Genomic DNA, 21864 nt, shown 5'->3' with positions numbered 1-21864 from the left:
TCTAACACCAGATTAAAGACCCAAATGCACTATGAAACAGATAACTTGCTAGAGTAAAACATTTTTCTCTCTGAACAACACTCTGCTGGATGAGGACTCTTCTGCTTCTGTAGCTCTGTAAATATGTAAATGAAATGCATATGTAAAATACTGCAGGTTTTTTTTGTAACTGAGGTGAGAGATGGGGAAATCAACCCAAGTGAAAGTGAATCTGTCCTCCATATACTGAAGGGACAATGGACTTCCATTAACTAAAGAAGGCCGTAGAGTAAAATGGAATGAAAGTCTGGCATCAGGCTGAATGCTGAAGAAGTTCATTTATCTTAGTATTCTTAGTATTTTTGGTATGCCCAACATCCTTTCTACTTCAGTCTTATTCTTCCAGTCTTTTCTCAAGCTGGCTTTTCCTTTCATCTCTTACTGACTCATAACTTTTATGATCAACGCCATCTTCTGAAGTCTCAGAGCAGACCTTCCTTCCAGCTTGCCTGACATCCAGAGCAATCCCTTTATAATTTGTTCATCACTTTTCACTTAAAACTGCCTCCTTCACAAAAAAAGATATGAAAATGTTAATTCAATGAAGTTCCTCATAGCTAAAATATTATACTAGTTCTCAAATTTCTCCAAAGCAAACAGTCAAATTTTTCATGGCAGGTAAATTATTCTGTTTCAATCTTTTGTAAAGCACTATTTAAACCTACAATATATGAGCGAACTAACTTAATCAACTTTTAATTTCAAAGACACTGTCATCTGTTTTTCTAACGAAAACAGGAAACATGAAAACAAATGATGACAAAATGAAAATCAAATCAGAAATGCTAATGTAGAATCAAAAATGTAAACATTAAGGTAATGTAATTTTTACTGTTTGTCCTTAAAATATTTTATCAAATGAAAGTAACACTGTTCTTCATCTAATTAGTCTGCTAAAATATACAAGTTAACTTAGTAGCTGATATGTTCCTGTGTAAGAATACCTTCTCTGACAAGTCATCAGAATGACAAGAGATTAAATTTAAAATAGTAATTACCCTGAATTTTCAGTCAGTCAGAGAGAGATGGGCTCTATTTCAGAGGTAAACTTTGAAGATTTAAGGGCTTAATCCCCTCTCTCAGGATAGATGGCTACTAATTGAAAATAAGATGATGCAAAAAAAAATCCTAAACAACATTTATGTATTTTTTATTTCAATTAGAAAGAGAAAAAAAAGACTGAACTAGTCTAGCACTTGCACAATGTCCTGCTCAGAGTTGATGAGCCTGTAACTTACATCCATGCATTTTGCAAACAGTACAGTGAGGATATCAGATTCATGCTTTAAGCACATATCATGTCTTTTGTGCCTGTATAGTTAAAGAAACACTGCATTTACCCCCACCTAAAAAATGTGATGAGAGTACAGCCAGCAACCTTTGTCAGGCTACTTAAAAGATTAGAAGGCATTTTTAGGCATCTCTGAAATGCTGCCAGCTGTTTAGTAACTGAAGTGACTCAGCTACTCCACCTGCAACACTGCCAGGAAATTCTATTCTGTGCCAGCCAAAGCTCTTTTACCTTTATCAGAGTACTGGTGCTCTAATTCATGGAGATCAGGCAGCAGGTGCAAGCAATTGATGCAGCAGTAAGTAAAGAAATCCAACACCACAACTTTTCCACAAAGGTCTTTGTGAAGAGAAATGGGACCTTCAGTGTTTAACCACTGTAGATCTGTACAGAGAACAGAGATGGACAGTTAGAGGAAGGCACTTGTACCCAACTGGTATGCTAACACAACATTTCTAGTATATTTCACTTAAGGCAAACAACTGCATCTCTTTCTACCAAGTAGAAAAGCAAAACAGAAGTCTTGCTTATCAAACTCTTCCTTATATTGCACAAATATTCAAAATTATTAAATTTTGTAAACATTTCATTTAGTATGACATTGAAAATAAAACTTACATAGTTAAATAGGTACCTTTCAATTGACAGGAGATGCAAGCTGCAGAACAATTTCCATATATTTTAAAAGAATCTGTTACTCAACATCTAACATCATAGGTGTTAATAACTACTTATTTAAAAACTCATAAAACTCTTCATTTTACAACATTTTTATAAAGAACTCTTTTCAGAGATGACTGCAGTATTTTTGCCTTTTTAATTTTGATCTTCATTTTAAACAGTTTGAAATGACAGATATGAAATATGTCTTCCCAGGTGACAGAACTATAACCCTTTCAGTTATAGGTGGAAGTGTACTTGGACACTTATTTTTATTACTTGATCTGAAACATGAAGGCAATGCCTTCTCACTGGTAACTGCTATTACTCTGATCCTGGTACTGTGATATGAATGTCCTAGATTATTGCTTGCCACTCAACATTTTGGGGAAAAAAGGGGGAAAAAACTGATATGATACATTGTGAAGTCAAACTCAATTCTTAAAGGGCTATTTTTTTTGAAGTGCACAAATGTATTAAGAATAACTTAGAAATAGTCAGAACCTTCACCCCATCAGTTTCAGCAAACTATGAGCTCAGTGCTCCAGAAGTTATTGCTACTCAAGTCAGCAGATTTGTTTTCTGCTTCACTATGAGGAAGTTTGGCCTCTCTACATGTAGGCAGAGTATATATTGATATATATTCCTATATACAACATGAAGATATGCACATTCAGACTTGGAGACAGTAATTAATTTCAGTTCATGCGTTTCTGCAGTACAAGAGTGAAGCTTTACATTTTGCTTTTTTTGAAAGAAGACTAGATTGCTTTAATGGCATCACTCCCCTTTTCACTAGAATTAAAATATCTTCCCTTAAAGCATACTGGAATTAAAAAGCATTGGCTGCTTATTTGATCTCATGTCTAGAGAAGAACATAAGCCTTGACAGAATACAGAAAGCAAAACAGTAGCAGTGAAAATTCAATTCAGGAGGCCAAATCCAGACAGTAAAGGCACTCAGTGTTTAAAACTCAGAATTCACTCCTATGCTGTGTGTATAATCCTGTATTTTATCTGTTTGGGTCTCTGCCTTGAAACCCCTCACCTCTCACAGCCCCAGCGAGCACAGCTAAGACCACAAGCACCCAGAGCAGGAACTGCAAGATGAATGCTTTGTGCAAGAGTTGTACAAATATGGAAAGGGGAAAAGGCACAGCACTTGAACCAGGGTGACACCTCCAACACAAAACATGTTATCAGGAACACAAAAATCGGCAAGCACAAATTGGTCATGGGATGAGAGAGCTCAGAAAGGCCTGAAGCAGAAGAGCAAGAGCTGTAGCAAAACTAAAGGAAGCTTCCTGCAGGAAGATGGAAGCCTCTATTAAAAAAAAAAAAAAAAAAAAATTAAAAAAAAGTTAACAAAACAAAGTTTAAGAACTAGGCTTTAAAGAACGCGTTTTTACAAGAGGTAGCAAGAGGGACACTCTTAGAGAGGTTCTCTTCTCCTTTGCTCCCGTGCTTTCACGAGTCCGCTGCCCAGGAAAAATGCCTTTTACTACACCAGCCGACGGGGCGGTGGTTCCGCGGCGCATCCGGGCCCCCTCCACCCACCTCTGCTGAGCTCGGGAACTGTCAGGTCCCGTTCCCGGCTGTCCATTTTCTTCAGGTACTGGTAGACCAGGTTCTCCTTCTCCTGAGGGGTGTCGGCGTCGAGCAGTGCGTACTCCAGCTGCGTCTGTGCGGGCAGGAGCCCCGCCAGGCCCTCCGCCGCCATGACGCCTCCCGGCCGAGCCCGCCGCTGTTTACTGGCCTGCTACTTCGCCGCCGCACATTCGGCCTGGGAGAGAAAAGCTGTAATTAAAACAAAGTAAAACAAGCAATGAAAACGCTAAACACAAGCACACAGAGACTCGTCTTTCCTAAAGGGAGGGACCTTTTAATTCATCTCTCATTTTGACCCGGCTTTTGCAATTCGCAGAAGCACATTCGTGAGGGAAACTGTGCGCTAAACCCGCAGCGGTGATTCCTGTTCAGCAGATTCAGCACCGCTTTTTTCTTCCCCCGCTCATTTCGCTACTTTTTTTTTATTTTAAGCGTAAAATACGTCACAACGGGATGTATCGGGGACCAAAGATGGAGGGTGTTTTTTTTTAATTTTTCAAGTGGGGGGTGATGTAATGACAGAGGAGGTGACGAAACTGCGGACGCTGGCGCTCCGCTGCGTGAGCTGTGAGGGCCGGCCGGAGGCGCGCGCCTGAAGATAGGCGGCTGCTCGGTGGCGGGAGCGGAGCGCGGGGCCGCGGCGGCTCCCTGCTCACCTCGGTCTTCGCTGTGTGGCGGCTCGTGGCAGCGATCTCGGAGCTGAAGTCACGTTTTCTTTCAAATCTTTCTCGGGGGCGGTCAGGGTTGCGGGGAGAGCAGCACTCCAGTCCGGGCTGGGGGTTTGAGGGGAGGGCTGAAGGAAATGGCTCTGTCAGCCATTCCTTCTGTATCTGACAGATTCTGCTCTTGTTTAACAGCGGTTGCAGATATTCACAGAGGCGCTTGTTAAATTATCTTCAGGATAGGATCCACCATGCTCCTGTCCCATCAGGGTCTGCTGTTTGGTTTGGGGCCCGGTGATGCTTTTGTAGAATGGGGTTTGATTGCTTTTCTTCCATCCCCCATTCACTGCTGGAAGACAAAACATATTAACAGTAAGAAAGTTAGATTTGTGAACTGCTGCTCAAGTGCGAGGACAATATTTCATATGTTGCCATGTCTGAAGATGTTTTATTGGAAGAGGACATTTGGGAATACAAATCGATTAGGAAGCGAAAGCCACAGAGTAACCCAGACAGTACCTCTGTGTCCATGCAGACAGTAACCAAAGGCAAATGCAGGCCGAAAAGAAAGGGAAGTGGAAACAGAAAGAAATCTGTGGAGAAAAATAGTACTCCTCAGAAAAGTGAGCAGAGATTGAGGCCGAGCGAGGACCTGGATCCATGTAAAGATGACAGCAGCGTGTACGCTCAGGAAAGCGTGAGCAGCCTGACAGAGCAGGGCTCACCAAGCACAAGGCCGGTGTGTGATGGATATTGCCCAAGCTGTCAGATGCCCTTCTCCTTGCTGGTGGTGCAGACGCCTCGCTGGCATGTTGCTGAATGTTTGGATACTCCAGGATCTGTTGAAAAAGGTAGGAATAGGGTAAGAAGAAAAGTCTTCAGCCAAATATGTTAAACAGATAATGCTGCTGTAAGCTCTGGTTTTCATATGTAGTTCAAATGTTCTCGTATAGAATTTACATTTCCTTGTGAAAAACATGGGAATCTGATAGGAAAATCTCAAAAAAATGTGGAGCATTAATAAAGATTCATGATTGTTTAACAAGTTCCACTTCCATCGGCTTAAGGAAGAAATCAAGGATACGTATTTACCATTGTAAAATAATGGGAAATATCCTTCAATTAAGGGTTTTCAGAATTTCTTCTTCCTTAGAAATAAATTTCACTATCCTATGTGCATATCGATGTGCTGTAGTAATAAAATTCCCTCTTCATACCTTTTTTACTGTTCTTGAAGTTTCTTCTTCAGAACAATGAAAAATGAGCCTTTAATCCTGATTTTGATTGCAGTATTAACTTAAGGCAGATGTGTTAACACTTCATTTCCATCTCTTCTTTCTATAATTAATGGGAAAAAAATCCTAATTGATGTGCATCTGCCTTAAAATTCTCAAAAGTTAGGCTAGCAAACTGTCAACAAAAAGTGTCCAGGGAACAGCCACACATCTTTTGTTGGCATCTCAATCCTGAGTACTTTTTACACATAAATAAATACCTGATTACTTTTTAAAATGTAAGATGTCACCTAGCTGACAGTTCTAAATGGAATTTCGAGTTCATTCAGAACCTAGATTTGGTTTGTTTTGAAACACGTTTTAGCCTTTTTGGGCACTTTTGATCTGAGCCTTGCTTATACTCGAGACGATTCTAAACTAGAAGCCACGTAGCACATTAGTAAGTACAGTACTGAAACAGGGTAACATTCATCTTGCTAGAAAGGTGAATTAGTGCATGCTCAGTGCTGTGCTAATATCAGGTTGGAAAACCTAAAAGCTTTCATTTAGCACCAGCTCAGGGCAGGAGATGTGGCAGCCTGACAGTTACCTTGTATTTGTGCCTTCTGTCCTCCAATAACTGCAGTTATAAGAAATGCTTTAAAATTGTATGCCATATGAGATTTTTATTTGATGTAATAACTACACAAGCTATATTTACAAAGATATTAATGTTACTTTTTGGCTGAACTGTTTCCATAGAGTGTCCTGATGGTTTACTGTGCACATCTACCATTCCATCCCACTACAAGCGCTATAGCCATTTTCTACTTGCAGCAAGCAGAGCAGGAGAATATCTTGTGAACTCTACAGCAAACACTGTGGAGAGGAAGATGACATGTTCTACTGCTGCAAAGTCCAGTTGTTTTCCAAGTCCCGTAGAAGATTCACAGGCTGAGAAACCATCTAAGAACTTAAAAAATGTCCCAAATAATGAGTGTACATCAAAGATAAAGGATTCAGAACAAAGGAAGTCTCTAAATATAACCAGTGAAAGTACTTCCTCTTTTGCAGATGTTCAAAAGCCTCAACAAGTGTTTCAGCTCACACAAACCACAGATAATAGTTGTAAATTTGAATTTTATGACTTTACGTCTTCACAAGAAAGTGTTTCAGAAGATCTTTGTAGTCAAAAAGATACAAGTCAGCCAAGCCTACTACAGTCAAAAGCTGATTTCAGTGACTGGGAAATTTCGTATTCTCCACTGAGTACTTGTGAGGAAAGTGAAGGTGAAGCTGAGGAAGAGAAGGAAGTAAAAACATCACAAAATAAACTACTGAAAGTCCAGAACTTTGAAGGTCCAGAATCTAACACTGAAGTTTTCAAATTTAAAAAGCAACACTGTGAAGAAATAAATACATCAAGCTGTTTGTATCATAGTGAAAAAAGTGCTTCTCAGAGTCATGTGGACAGCAAGTGCAGTAATTCGCCATGTGTAGATAATCAGCAAGAGATGCTGTCAGCAGAATCCTCTTTTCCTCTTAATTGCAATCAGGAGTTTCAACAGCCAGGATTGCTTTCCCCTGCAATTAACACAGGTAATAAAGAGTCACAAGATAAGGGTGCTTGTGTTTTGGATTCTGTGTATTCATGTCTTACTCGTACACAATCATTGCTGCTTACAGAAGGTGGTAGATCTCCTCTGTCTCAAAAAAATAAGGTTTTGAGAGCCCCAAGTGTTGTTTTAACTAATACAGATAAAATGACTGCTGATGCAACTGAGAAAGGAACTTGCCAAGAGAGTTTGCAGCCAGCGGTGAAGAAAGAAGAAAACCTCGATTCAACTGGTGTGTGCTTTCCCAGCCCCATCTCTAAAACAGTCTCATCTCATTCCTTAGCAAGTATGAATGCCAAGTCCAGTCCTGCCAAAGAACTCAAACAAATGGACATTGGTGTTTTCTTTGGGTTAAAACCTAAAGTAAAAGAAGAAAGCAAAGGAGAGGCGTGTTTGAGTGAGGGAAAGCAGATACCGAGTTCAGTAGCTCCCAGTGGAAAGAGGCCCAGACAGCAAAAAAGGAAAGCTGAAGGATCTGTGGAGGATCTAGAAGCAGTTGAAGAAAGTTCAAATAAAGATGGAGGCGATGCAAATGTCACTTCTGGTGGCCAACGAAAGTGGAGAAAAAGATTTAGAGAATCATCTACTACAGATGAAGGAGCAAGGAAAAAACAATGCCCTTTCTACAAGAAAATACCAGGTGAGACGTAACTACTGCTTTGTGTAGTGGTTAACTAATTTAGGCTTGTGTATTGCACTTTTTTCCCCTAATTTTAGGCTTTGTTCTTCTTCATTCTCCATATTCATTTAAACTGCGGTCTTTAATGACTTCTTCCATTAGAGTCAATAAAATCATGTCTGGGTGCAGATCTTCAGAAGAATCTGACTATGGGACAACAGTCCATAGAGGCCTCCTCAATAAGGCACAGTGAAATGTTTGCTTCAGGAAAACAGTTACTAGGACAGACGTCTATATTTAATCTTTTACATTGTATCTTTTGCCCCTGAAAATAGGTTGGTCAATTACACTTATTTTCTTATGCTACTTTAAAAAAAAGAAAAATAATTTTGTATTTGAAGTTCTTACATTTGTAAGCAAAGACATGAAAGTGAAGCAGAAGAATGTAGCTCAGGAAACAGGAATTTCTCAGTCTTCTCAAATACAGGATGATACATCAGCAGCTTAAAAAGCTTCACAGTTCTGTTTACTGCCAAAGGATTTAATTTTATATAAATATTTGAAGAAGCCAAATAGAAATATATTAGTGATTATAAGAGCCAGGCTGCTTCTTGAAGATTGACCTGTAAGTCTTCATGAAGTTATACCACTATCATGGGTTCCATGAACTGAGAGCATTTCCCATATACAGCAAATTTAAAGAGCAGAGTTCTGTGCCTGCAACAGAAATTTAAAGTTGTTTTGCTGTAATCTGTAGTGTTTTTTGTTTTGAGTTTTATTACTTTACCTGAAGGACGTTTTCTGTGCTGATAATGCTACGTGTTGATCCCCACTTGAAGATTTTTTGCTTTATTTTGCTTTTTATTAGCAGACAACTGTGTTTTTTTGTTTTTTTTTTTAATGGAGTTACAAATTCTAGCTCCAAGTGAGCAGAGCTATTTCTAGTTCTCCTGGAAGAGCTGGGAGATGTCAACAACATAAAATGAAAAATATTTGATTGTCACCAAATGAATTGGATCATTGCTGCATTTGGTGGTTTTTCAAAAATACGACCCAATGTAAAAGGACCATTTGTCATTATGTCTGCATTAAAAACATTAAATGTGCAGAGAGGAAGGCTGGCTTCTGTGCTGTTGTCTTTATGCAACATCTTTGTACAAACAGCACCTCACTAAAAACATGGAATAGCAAATCATTCACGTTTCATCTCAGCAGACATATTTGAACATTTGAGATCACTTCCTTGGTAACAATACAATAGCATGTTTTATGGAGAGCATTAAACGTAGAGTAATTGAGATTTTGCAGGTTGATCACAAAATAAATTTTGTTAAGCTGCTGTTATCTGTTTTATTTTGTGCTAAGATTTTTAATGTGAACTTTCAAAAATGCCAGTTAAATACAGATTTGCTTAACCAGCTGCCATCTGTTTAGGAACAAATAGATGGGAGACCTGTGAACATATTTGCTTGTGGACACTTTGCCAAAACTTTGTTTTAATGCGAAAAAACTTTTTATTATTATTTTTTGGCTGTTGACTCATTTACAAACTGAATCTGTCATTTAATAGTCCCTGACACTTTGTACAGTGGAACTGTATTCCCTTTTTAATTTGGAAGAAAGAAATAAAAAAGAAAGAATATAAGAGAAATCTCATTAGAAACTTGTTCACTTGTTCTGAACTATCTATGTTTACTGACTAGTTTCTCTTGCCTTATTGCTTTAGGAACTGGATTTACAGTTGATGCTTTCCAATATGGAGAAATAGAAGGCTGCACGGCCTATTTCCTCACTCATTTTCACTCTGATCACTATTGTGGATTGACAAAAAACTTTGTATTTCCACTATACTGTAATAAGGTAAGGTTTTTCAAGGTAACTAGATATTATCAAATACATATTCAACTATAATCATGATGAAAATTAATACAGGACCAGAGATTCCATTATTGGGGCAATTCAGAGCAGTGGATAATATGGATTGGGGAATCTGGGAAGAAATCTTATCCCAGTTTGTCTGTTAAAGAAGATTAGTGAAACTTACTTGTTTAGTTACCAGGAATTTAGGTTTAAACAGATCTCTAGAGATAATATAGCTCAATTTCTTGCTCAGTACAGGGCTAACTTCAAAGTTAGACTAGATTGTTCGGAGCCTTTGTTGGTTAAATTTTGAAAATATAAGAGAACAGGGTCTGCTGTGTCTCCATGCAACCTGCTGCAGTGCTTAACCCCCTCTGATTTTTTTTTCCTTACATGCAATTGAAATGTCTCATTTTACAACTCATGACTGCAGCTTCTTTTTTTCTTTTTCTTTTTTTTTTTTTTTTTTTTGCATGTGTCATGGAGAATAATATGGCTCCATTGTCTCTATTAATCTCATCAAGGGAGGACAGTTTGAAATTAAGTTCTGCTTAAGCACTCTCTTCTCGAGGTTAAGTCAGTGCAGTTGTTTTAGCCTGGTCCTGCTTGTCCTGTGCTTCAGGTCTCCGAAGGGCCAGGACTGCCACTGGCTATGCTATGTCCAACCAAGTCTTCTCTACTCCTAGCATGGTAGGGCACCTTCCCTTGTAAGCCTACCCAGAGTCTGCATCAAAAATTTCTCTATGAGTTACTCTGGAATTCTCCTGGAATGGATGCATCCCATGTTGTCCTTCCAGCAGCTGCTGGGTTGACTGCAGTACCCTACAATGAGAGTCAGGGCCAGTGACCTGGAAACTTCTATAGTTATTTAAAGTAAGCACTGACAACTTCTCTTCTTGCCTAGGTAATCTATAAAAAATACTCATCATGTTGTTGCTTCTTGTTAGCCTTCTCATAGTTTCTCTCTAAGCCAGACAGTTTGGCTTTGAGAGCCTTTGTTTCTAAAGTAAATAGAGTCTTTTTAAAGATTTTGTTCCTTTTCTTGTTACAGATAACTGGCAACCTGGTGAAGAGCAAACTTCGAGTCAAAGAGCAATACATCAATGTGCTGCCAATGGACACAGAATGTATAGTGAATGGGATCAAAGTGTTGTTGCTTGATGCCAATCAGTATGTATCATTGCATTTGTTATGTAGTGTTTATTTGTGTAGAATATGAAAGATAATTGGCTGAACAGACCCAGTTCTTTCATAATTTTTAGGTTTCCATGGATCTGAAAAAAGAAGGGCAGATATACTTCAGTACCCTGAGTTGACTTGTTAACATAGATTTTCATTTCATGAGTGACTTAGGAGTATAGAAGCCTAAACTTATTGCATATACTAACTTTTGGAATAGGTAAGCTATTTTTTAAAATGAATCTTAGGCTTTTTTGGTAATGTAACCTTAGTTTTATTTTGTTTGCTTGTAATTAGCACTTTAGTTTTATCCACACATTTCCATAGTGTTTACACTTGCTGAGAGTTTGGATGGTTTTCTAGGATCTGGGTACTTCAGTTTTTTGTGCCTGGTTGGAGACATCTTAGAACTGATGATCAGATCTGTTAGGTTTCTGTAGCTACGACTGAAGATAGTGGAATATTCAGCTGAAGAAAAATATGGTACTTTGGTTGCTGAGAGAGATGAAACCCAACCATTCAGAAACAAAACAAAAACCCACAAACACTGCAACAAGTAACTTATAGTGGATTCAGTGATAAAAGGGTGAGATTCTTACCCAGCGTGATGCACTGCCAGTGTGTGGTTATGCTGGATTTCAGGTTCAGTAGCTCCTGACTTTCAGCCCTGTGCTTTTGCTGTTCTGTTTCTTGGTACCTTATTTGGCTATGTGCTTGAAGAAAAGTCCTTTCCCTAAAGAATATATTGAAATGCGGCACTGTGTCACAGCTGGTTTGAATATTACATATCTTAGGATTTGTTTATAGTTAGAGAGATAAGATTCCATGAAGTCCCTTGAGAACCCTTTCTTGGAATGAAGGAAGCCTTGTTTCTTATGTAATTTGCTGCTGAGAAGTGTAATTTGGACACTTCTCATTTTTCCTGTTTGCCTTCCTGAGCCCCTGGTTCAGTTTGAAAGCCATATAAACCTTAAGTACGAAGTTTAACTTTTTGGAGAGTTTACCAATTCTGTCATTCATGCCAATTTTCTCCTTTTCTGAGGTTTCATTTACCCTTTCCATATGAGTCATGTCCAAAATAGTCTCACTCTGATTTTCCTGTCTGAGCGCTTGCCCTTCAGACAGCTTTGGTGAGGAGCTGCAGAAGGTGCAGTGGATTCATTGTGGCCAAGAATTGTACTTACAAGCAGTGAATTCTGGCTGCTGGATGACATTTAAGACCTGCAAATAGAGTTTAAAAGCAAATGCTTCATTAAGTCCTAGAGGAATGAAGATGCATCTGCAATAATGCAATGCTCCTTACACCTAAGAATACTGCTTCTTTTGTGGTATGCTGTTTCCTCGTTAACTCCAAGTTTAATAGAACCTCAGAGACTGTGCAGCTGAGGCAGCATCTTTGTTGTACCCAACAAAAAAAGAGTAACCCAAAAAGAAATTTAATGCTTTATTATTTTACTGTTGATGTGTTTTTTGTTTTCTTCATCTCAGCTGAGAATTCAAGTCTATCTTGTCTGCCGCCTTAAAGATAGCTTTAAATTTCCTTCATAAACTAGGAAGTTCTAGCTATATTAGGCAGCTCAGTAGGTGTGATTTACAGTGCTGTTGTGCACACTTTCTTATTACTGGAGGGCAGCATATTATTTGTCTCAAAGCACCACATCTCTATAGAAAGATGATTTATGTGTGGATGTTTTTTTATTTTCTTTCCAGTTGTCCAGGTGCAACAATGATCCTTTTTTACCTGCCTAGTGGAACTGCTATTCTGCACACAGGAGACTTCAGGGCAGATCCTTCTATGGAGCGTTACCCTGCTTTGATTGGTCAAAAAATCCACACCCTTTACCTTGATACCACGTAAGTTGAGTTAATTTTTTTTTTTTTTCACTACTATGACCTTTAGTTGCAGTTTAATATTACTTTGTGAGCCAAATACGTGTCAGTGTAAATAATCTTACACTCATTAGTTCTGTTCAGTGTTACGTAAAACCCAAAGTTTGTATACATCTGTCCTGTTCATCTGCTGTGCTGTTGACATGAGAGAAGAAAAGTGGATATTGGAAAAGCTGTATTTGTTGAAATGGCTTTATTAAGTTCTTGGGGTTCTTGGGGTAAGTGATATTAAGTTCTTGGGGTTAAAATTTGTGCAGTAAGTTGTTCAGCTCTAAAACTAGAGCTTTCTAGTTGTTTTTATGAGTGTTCAGCTCTGTTATGAAAAAGTAGGGGGAGGGAATTGAAAGACTGAAAGAATGCCAGATGGATAAGTCAGATTTCCTTAGAAATTAGACCTTTCTGTGACTCGTGTATGTAAGTGTTTTTCTGCGATGACTAATGTCCAGCTGCAGTTCTTTATTTCTGTTCCATATGTTTCTGTGAATGAATAATGCTTTATGTTATGGTTTTGTGTGCATGACAAAAAAAGACATAAGGATGTAATTAGAATGTGCTACAAATATCTAGCTTGAGAGAGCACTTGGTATTTATAGAGGAAAAACTACAGAATTGAGTGTCAGTGTCAGGCAAGTGAACAGACATAGGGAGAAGGCATGCATAGCTTAAGTTTTATTCAGTTTTATCTTAGCATCTCAATGATTTCTGATAAATGGATTTCAAACAAACTGAAATTATATTTTAGGATAGCATCTTCTTCATTTATTATTGCATATATGCAGTTTGGAGGTCCTTAGTAAACTCAGATGTCTTCCATCTGATCTATCTTATTTCCATGCCCCAGGTACTGTAGTCCTGAATATACCTTTCCTTCTCAACAAGAGGTTATCCAGTTTGCTGTCAATACAGCCTTTGAGATGGTGACTTTAAACCCCCGTACTCTGGTTGTCTGTGGCACCTATTCCATTGGAAAAGAAAAAGTTTTTTTAGGTATGTAAAAAAAAAATCAAAGAAAAACCACCAATAGATAAAATGACTAAAGAAATGTCTAAGAACCTGTTAAGTGACTTTTTTCCTGGAGGATACAGAAGGGTTACTCATTCTTGATGGTCAGAAATTGCATTAATTGAACGAATGTAATGATGCTACTGCTAGTTCTCTGTTTTTCTAATGAATAAGTTTAAAATTTTGGGAAGCAATGTTTTTCTGCCATGTTTACAAACACACACACACTTCCCTCCCAGGTATACAGAATATTTGGATACTAAATGAATGAACTTGTTTAATTGATTGTGGTGTGAAAATTGCCAGAGATCATTTTAAAACGTAAATGATGTATTTTTGTTTTAGTAATCTCACTGTATCAAGGTAGCAGAGGGATGTAATTATTCTTTAACTTCTATTTTGCCAACCGTTTTTCCTTCAAGCTTTATGTAATGTATTTGCCTAAATACATATATTTTTCAGTTTTAAATAAATCAATTTTTACACAGCATTCCCCAAACCAAAACACAACTTTTCTGTCCTAATGAAAATCTCGTATGCTTTGCTTCACCCAGATACAGCAATAGAAACCAAAGTGATTGTATTAGAGTGTACTCCAGAGCAGGCAGCTGTGCACTGTTTGCGCTCTTTGTGCTTTTAGGTGTATTTGAAGTCATCAGTACAAAACTTCTGCAGTGACATTTAGTTGCTCTAGCTTATTTTCTTTGTATGTTCCAAAACCCTGCATGTTTCCAGCTTGTTTGAAGCAATCACCAATTTTTGCCAGTAAGATTTTACCAAAGAAATAAGACTTCGAACTTGTTACTGTGTTTCTCTTCTCCTTCTCTTTCCAGTTGTGATATGTAATTCTGGCACTAAAACATAGGAGCTAGGATAGTTGGTTTTCTGGTGTATTTTTCTTTTTTAAACAGCCATTACAAGTTTCTCTTCTCAGTTTCACATTCTAAAATTATCTTGTTGAAATAACTCTTACTTATTTTATTTATTTGTTTTTCCCAATTAATTCTCAAGCAATTGCTGAAGTTCTGGGTTCCAAGGCAAGCATGTCCCGTGATAAATACAAAACACTGCAGTGCTTGGAGTCAGCAGCTGTTAATTCCCTCATCACTATGAACTGGGATGGTACTTTGCTTCACATTCTCCCCATGATGCAAATTAATTTTAAGGTAAGTTCTAGGAGTATACTCTGTTTAACCTCCTGGCTAATCTTAACTGCTGGCTCTTCCCATTGGTGTTTGGTACTTGTTACCCTCTTGTCTGATCTCATTTACTTAGTACAGTTTTGACATACAGCATTATATTGAAAATGAAATGCAATTAAACATTAATAATGTCTCCAAACATGATGCACAGAAAGCGTAATTTCACTTCAATACAGTGCTTGTGTAAGATAAGATGAGATTTGTTCCAAGACTTGCTGTGTGCGGGCTTTTTGAAGTGGATTTCTGTAATGACTGCAGGGTCTCTCTTATTAGCAATTATTGTTTTGACATTGAGTTCCTGCTTTCATCCTGTCTTTTACTTTATGTGGTGCAGGAAAGGACTAGAAGGATTTCTAGCATGAAGATGTGCCTTCAGCCCATGAACATTGCTAGATTCCAATTTGATATTTGACATAAAAAGTGGATAGGATTCTCTTCTGTTCCTCTCAGTTCAATTTCCAAGGATTTGCAATCGTATTTTTACCTGCAAAAACAATGTTATTTCTCCTGCTGAAGAATAAGGATATGGACATTTGGATATATAGTTAATTTAAAACTCAGTAAAAAATTCAGCATAAACAAATACACACAGCAAAAGAATTGAAGGATGTTTTTTGCATACGCATACTTTAGTTTTTCCACACGATCATTACTTGTATTTTTGGTAGACAAAGCAAGTAAACCAGTTTATGTTTAAGACGTTTCACAGCAGGTGAATTTAAAAGCACATTCAGTCAAGATTTGAGCCAGTAGAATTTTGGTGTTGAGACTTTTGTGGGAATGTCTTAGCTAGGAAAGCTGACTAATCGCTGGGGTGAAGAGGTGTTTTGAAATGATCCACAAAATACAGAAAGGCAAAGCAGCAGGCTCTTGTTTAAAGGTAAGCTGAAAGAAAGGGAAAAATGGAGGTCACTTAGTACTGACAAATGTGGATTCATTTTCCTGCTTTTGCTTCAGGCTTACCATGCAACTTCTCTGCTTAGTAACTTTCCAGTGTCTGACAGGTTAAGTCAGTGATTGGTGTTTGGTCACAGCCTCTCGATCTCCATCTCTCCTCTCCCTCATCCCTCCACCCTTTTTTTTTTTTTCTTAAAGCAGGCTTTATTTTGTATTCTTCCTGCTGCTGGCAAAGTTCATGATTTTGAGCTCTAAAATCACATACGGCTTTCAAGTGAATAATGCACCTTTAAGGTTTGATACACATGAAATTGATTTTCTGGTTTTGGCTTGAAATAATACTGACCTCATGTCATCCAGGAATAGGACTGTACATTCCTTACTCTTCCTCCTCATCCTTTTCTTGATCCCAGCTTAAACAGCATCGAGGCTAGCTTAGCCAACTTGGAAATTATCTTATTTTATGTTTTATTTTTAGATTGAAGAGGTGGTTTCCTTTTGATCATGGTTAGAGATGTGATAAAGCACGGTTTAGTGATCAGAGCAACACCGTACCCGTGCACTGGCTTGCTGCAATTTTTTGGTTAATTTACTAATTTCCTTAGTGCTTCTGGCCACAAGCAGATACCAAAATGTCAGTGGCACTTTAAATTAACCGGATGATTTTGCACTGAAGCAGGCTTTTGCCTTTTTTATCACCACTCAGCTATGAGAGTGCTGACCTCCGGCTGAGAGAAGGAAACGAATTGCTTGGGGGCAAGATCAAAAAATGTGATGATGCCTTATGTGTTCTGATTTGTAATGCATAGCTATTAATATGTGCTTATTCAGATGAAACAGTTAAGATCCTCGCGTACGAGGTGCTCTGCAGATGTAAATGTTCATCATTATTGATTTGAAGGCAGGTGGTATTTAAAGGAAAAAAGCTCTTATAAAAGCATGAGAACAAAATTTGATTTGATGTCTCTATCATGAAATCTCCGGTCTTTCAACTAATGAGCAATTTAATGGCATTCAGCATATGCCCTATTTTTTTTAACAGGGGTTGCAAGATCATTTGAATAAGTTTTCTGAGAATTTTGATCAAGTTCTGGCTTTCAAACCTACTGGGTGGACCTACTCTGATTCATGCCTTTCTGTGATGGATATCAAACCGCAGACAAGAGGAAATATCACTATTTATGGTATAAGTGTGGTAAAGATTCACTGCATTCAGTTGTGTGAATGGTCTCTGTTTGTTTGTTCTGGGAACTCCCACTGCTTTTTGTAACCAATGCTTTCTCAGATAACTCACTGAGAAACCGAACAGATGGATCTCTCCAGGAGAAAGTAGTTGAGAAGACTGTAAATGAAGATTTCTTTTTGTACTCTTTGCTCCTGTACTCTTCTTGCAAATAAAGGTTTTTACATAATATACTGGGCTTGTTTAGCTTGGAAAAGAGAAGGCTCTGGGGAGAACTCGTTGTGGCCTTCCAGTATTTGAAGGGAGCATATAAACAGGAGGGGGAATGGCTATTTACGAGGGTGGATAGTGATAGGACAAGGGGGAATGGTCTTAAACTGAGACAAGGGAGGTTTAGGTTGGGTATTAGGAAGAAGTTTTTCACACAGAGGGTGGTGACGCACTGGAACAGGTTGCCCAAGGAGGTTGTGGATCCTCCATCCCTGGAGGCATTCAAGGCCAGGCTGGATGTGGCTCTGGGCAGCCTGGTCTGCTGGCAACTCTGCACGTAGCAGGGGGGTTGAAACCAGATGATCATTGTGGTCCTTTTCAACCCAGGCCATTCTGTGATTCTGTGATATTTGCAGTAAGTCCAGGAATTAATTCTTGGCCCCACTGATGCTGAGACAGTGCAGTTCCTGAGGCAAGGTTTCATTCCATACCTCACTCTTATGCTGGAGAGAGAAGACTGTGGCTCTTCTTCTCCCTCTCAGTTTTTATCAATAGATTATATTGAATCTCTTGAAGTTTTAACATTAATTTAATCAAATGTTAGATGCTGTTCAGTTCGCACTGATAATTGATTTGGTAACTTAATGCAGAACAACTTTCCAGACATAAAAGCTGGATTTTCATTTTCACTTAGTTGTAAACTTGAGATCTCCACTTTGAATTTAAAAGAATAACTAAAGATTTTTTTTCTGAGCTGTAAAGCTTGCAAAAGTATTCTGGCAAGAAACTAGGAAGAGTAACAGATCTCTCTGATTTGTTTCATTTTAGGAATTCCTTACAGTGAACACAGCAGTTACCTGGAAATGAAACGTTTTGTTCAATGGTTGAAGCCACAGAAGATTATCCCCACTGTAAATGTCGGTGACTGGAGAGCCAGAAGCTTGATGGAAAAGCATTTTAGAGACTGGATGATTGAGGGCAGTGGACATAAATAAGGAAGAAAAAATGTGCATTTCAGAGAAGAGAAGCTGAATGGGAAATTCAAAGTTCCTGTGAAACTGTGACTCCTTTTTACATGGAGCTCTTTGGGAAGGATTCCACTGCCATTCTCCTGAGAAAACTGGACTGGTGGGGAGGGTACCTTGTTTTCTGATTTACCTACTGATATATTTTCCTTTCACTTGTTTGCAAATGCCTATTTCAGGGTATTCTTATCTTATTCTTTTTACCTGTTCTTAATTTTCCTCAAATGATGGAGATGCCCAGATGTATAGTGCTGGGGGAGAAGCCACCTCCAGGTTAATCTTTTTGGAAAATAAGTTATTGTAATAAATAAGACAGCATTATAGTTATGCAGTGGGCTACCAACTCAGGCTTCAGAGGAGCTCATTTTTTTTCATAAGCTGGAACTACCTTTGATTATAACTTTGTTTACAAAGTTTACTTGATGGGAGACTATTGGTGTAGCTTCTGCAGTATACACGCTTGCAAGAATGAGTTTTATAGGAGACATTGCTAACTATATTATGGTCAAGATTTTTTAAAAAATAAAGAACCTACATGAAGCATGTGAGTTTTTCCTAAAATCAGAGTGCTTTTATTTGTAGTATGATAGTTGGTCATCTGAGAAACCTCTCTATACTTCCAGTGAATGTTCCGTATATTTTGCTTGTGTGAGGTTAGGCCTGTGCCCTTGTAGTGCAAATTCTCGACGCACAGCCAAAGAACACAAGTGCTTCTTCTCCATGTGGTGCAATGCATTTGTGTTTGCAGGGTTGTTTGCACAGGTTTGTCCCTTGAACTCTGGAAAAAAAGAAAAGTAAGCCAGCAACACAAAGGTAAGTTTCACTTTGCGTTTTCTCCCCCAGTGGTGCTGTTTCTTTATCTGCTTGGTGTTTATGGTTCTGCCGTATGTGGTTGCACGCAGGCACACTGGTGTAATTTTAAGCATTTTAATAGCAATCATTCCAAAATGTTGGATCATGCACAAAAAGCCATCCTACAACTCCCTGGAATAGCGAATCTGAAATCTTCAATGCCTTTTCTTGTCAGAAAAACATTTATTTAATGGTCGGTGTTAGTATAAAAACATGCACTGATTCACAGCTCTCTCAGTACGTTCACTGAAATATGACATCGTTAAATGGTTCCGTGTAACCTAGGCAATTAAAAGTATCCCAAGTTTTTATTTTACGTATTATATTATGCTAGCTCTCCTTATCACAAGAACCATTCACTGCCCTGGATTTGGCATAGCCATTCCTAGGATTCCACTCCTTGTTGGAGTAGGTGTGTTAAAAATTATCTGTTGAAGTGCTTGCATCTGCTGAGCCTGAATTACTGCCCTGTACAAGTTAGGGCAAATCTGGGGATTCTGTTTGGCAGGCACGTGCCTCTAACAGTTGAATTGTTATGGAGCTATTCATGATTTTCGGCTCCCATGGTTTTTTCCTACCTAATTTTGCACAAAGTATGAGGGGCATGCTGAGGTTAAAACTGTAGTCATGTCTCTGACGTCCACTTGCTTTTATAGCTGCAGTTTCAAGAATGAATATCCCTACAGAGAATGAGTAAGTGCGTGGGCTGCAAACATGCTGATGCCTTTACGGGCTTGCAACGCAATTAGTTAGCCTTTATGCAAATAGTAACAAAACCTAAATAAAGTGGTTTTCACTGCAGCTGGTTGGTGTGAGACAGCTGTTCCCCCCATGGGGTTCTGCTTTCTGCTCTCAGTTTCTATGCTGTTAGCCAGAGTAAAGGTTGGGTTTTGTTTTCTTTCAAAAGCAAACCTTAATTTCTGCGTCTAACCACAAAAATGACGTGTATTTGGAAGATGCTGGCATTGGCATCACTGGGCTGATACAGTTAATATTGTCCTGATTTGGAATGGATGCTGATAGGCTTACAAAGAAAAAGCAGAAGAGGAATGGCATTTGTACTGAATTCCTTTTTTGTCCATGTGTGCCGCGGTCTGGTTTCAGTTGCCTGCTTTGTTGTAGGTATTCATGCATCAGCCCCCTGCTTGCTCTTATCCCCTCCTTCTGGATTGTATTTGCACTTCTGCCTACCTTCACCTATTTTTGCGGGTAGTTTTGTCATCCATCTTCATATTAGTTGTCCACACTATTGAATATTTAGCCTCCCTCATATGGAAAAAAAAATCAGAATCTCAACTTGGGAAGAAAGGTTTTGGTTGTTTGGGGCTTTTTTTGTTCTTCTCTGTATTGTAAAGGAAGAAGGTTAATAATAGGATTGGATTTCTTAGGTTGCCCCAAGGGGCATATAAGCAGATGTGGAAAAGCGTTTAATTAAGAATTTGGTGGAAAGATTTATAGCAGGATATTTTCCTCTTTCCTTTCTGAGGTTGTTCCTTAGGGAAGGCTCTCTGATCACAGCTGGGTAAGTCCTCTGAGGGGCACAGATACAGTAAACCTCATTTCAGAGTTAGTGTAATGAATTAGGGCTTAAGAAGCTACTCCACTTTTCCTAATGGCAGAGTGAATATTTCTTTTATCAGCATTGGAATTGTAAACACATGAGGGAAAAAAAAAAACCCTTTCTTTTGCTTAAAATTGTTGGCTCCAACTGAAGATGCTGTTTTTTAGAGTCAGTAGATGAGGATTATTTGGTCTGTGTTTTGTTACAGTAAGACTGCAGCTGGGTACCCTGTGAGGTGGATGGATGAGCCAGGCTCTGTGTTCACCTCCACATCCAATGGGTGGCACATGTCAACATAAATTACAGATTTTACTGAAGCAAAATGGGTTTGTGAGCACCCTGGGAGCACTTCCAGTTCGTCTGTTGCTGACAGACTCAGGGCAGAAGGCAAAGCAAGCAAGAAGGGCAGCAGTAACACGTGCCCGATCGGTGCCCAGAATGGTTTTCAAAGCCAACCACTCTAAAGAATTGCTTTGTATTTCCCATCAGGACCCCGTGCTCTGATTACCTATCTCCCCAATAGGCAGATAAATGAGCTAAAAGCAACGCTGTTTGAACTGGGCAACAGGAGAGGAGAGGAAAGAGGAGGAAAGCAGCTTGCTGAACGTGCTGAGTCAGGCAGCGAGGTTCAGACTGGTTGTGATAAATGAAAACAGCCGCAGCAAGCCTGTCCTTTCCTTCACACAGAGCCCTTAGGTGCTGTGAGGGTGGAACTGCTCTGTGGAGCTGGTGGAAGCCTGGAGAGCCACGTGCTGAGCCCTAGCAGGCAGAGCCCTGCATCCTCCACGTGCCTCTTGTTTCCCTTCTTCATCTGAACCTTCACCTGCTGTCCTACGGTGGCACCTCATTATCAAGGATCCAACAAATACTTTGGCAGGGAAGAGGCTTTTCCACTGGGTCACATTTACATGTGCTGTGGTATCTCAGAGCAGATAGTGTCTTGTTTGTGCCAGTTCCCAGCGACTGCTCACACAAGGATTTTATAAAACAAGTCAGTTTTCCTAATTGCCGTTTGAAAGTAACTTTACTCACCTTTCCTTCCATGTGCTGCATTGATTGGCATGGATTGAAGAGGAAAATGCGCTGTTTTAGGAGAAAAAAAGATACAAGTATTGCACATGAGGGAAAGGTGACATGAGGACACACATGTAAATAAAGGTGACGCTGGGGCTGAGTTTGGTGAGAAGGGCTGGTGATGAGCTCCTGCTCCCCGCTCCTGGGGGCCCATTGCTTTCCGCCATAGTTTTCCTTCATGATCCCTCCTGGGACAGGTAATTCCTCCCAGAAGGGAGAG

General features: G+C 39.1%; 2 protein-coding genes across 7 annotated transcripts in view; one reads left to right on the top strand and one right to left on the bottom strand.

Moving 5' to 3' along the window:
* The window catches only part of NHLRC2 (NHL repeat containing 2), a 37866-nt gene extending 33923 nt beyond the window's left edge, over nucleotides 1–3943 (bottom strand). The window contains exons 1-3 of one of the 4 annotated variants that reach the window (NM_001397285.1): nucleotides 3870–3943; nucleotides 3548–3787; nucleotides 1562–1714 (exon numbers count right to left, since the gene is read on the bottom strand). In NM_001397285.1, coding sequence (NP_001384214.1) covers nucleotides 1562–1714; nucleotides 3548–3710 — 316 coding nt within the window. In that variant the 5' untranslated portion in view covers nucleotides 3711–3787; nucleotides 3870–3943. Of the gene's footprint in view, nucleotides 1–1561; nucleotides 1715–3547; nucleotides 3788–3869 lie in introns of those variants that run through there. The other 3 variants (NM_001006504.2, NM_001397284.1, NM_001397286.1) reach the window with 3 other exon arrangements.
* A 215-nt stretch (nucleotides 3944–4158) lies between these two features.
* On the top strand, nucleotides 4159–18718 carry DCLRE1A (DNA cross-link repair 1A). Of its 3 annotated transcripts, XM_046942948.1 has the most exons (10): nucleotides 4159–5111; nucleotides 6237–7073; nucleotides 7233–7730; nucleotides 9436–9569; nucleotides 10621–10739; nucleotides 12459–12602; nucleotides 13480–13625; nucleotides 14652–14806; nucleotides 16782–16923; nucleotides 17961–18697. In XM_046942948.1, exons 1-10 carry the CDS (start codon nucleotides 4694–4696, stop codon nucleotides 18125–18127), a joined length of 2760 nt encoding a protein of 919 aa, XP_046798904.1. In that variant the 5' UTR covers nucleotides 4159–4693; the 3' UTR covers nucleotides 18128–18697. The 3 variants fall into 3 exon arrangements, with proteins under 3 accessions (XP_046798904.1, NP_001008683.1, XP_015144143.2); NM_001008683.2 differs by having other exon boundaries at nucleotides 6237–7730; nucleotides 17961–18718; XM_015288657.3 differs by having other exon boundaries at nucleotides 6237–7730; nucleotides 16782–16934.
* Nucleotides 18719–21864: the final 3146 nt, after the last annotated feature.

This window comes from Gallus gallus, chromosome 6, assembly GCF_016699485.2.
Source record: "Gallus gallus isolate bGalGal1 chromosome 6, bGalGal1.mat.broiler.GRCg7b, whole genome shotgun sequence".
Lineage (NCBI taxonomy): Eukaryota > Metazoa > Chordata > Aves > Galliformes > Phasianidae > Gallus > Gallus gallus.
The sequence above is the reverse complement of the archived record's forward strand: the minus strand, read 5'-3'. Positions and strand labels throughout refer to the sequence as shown.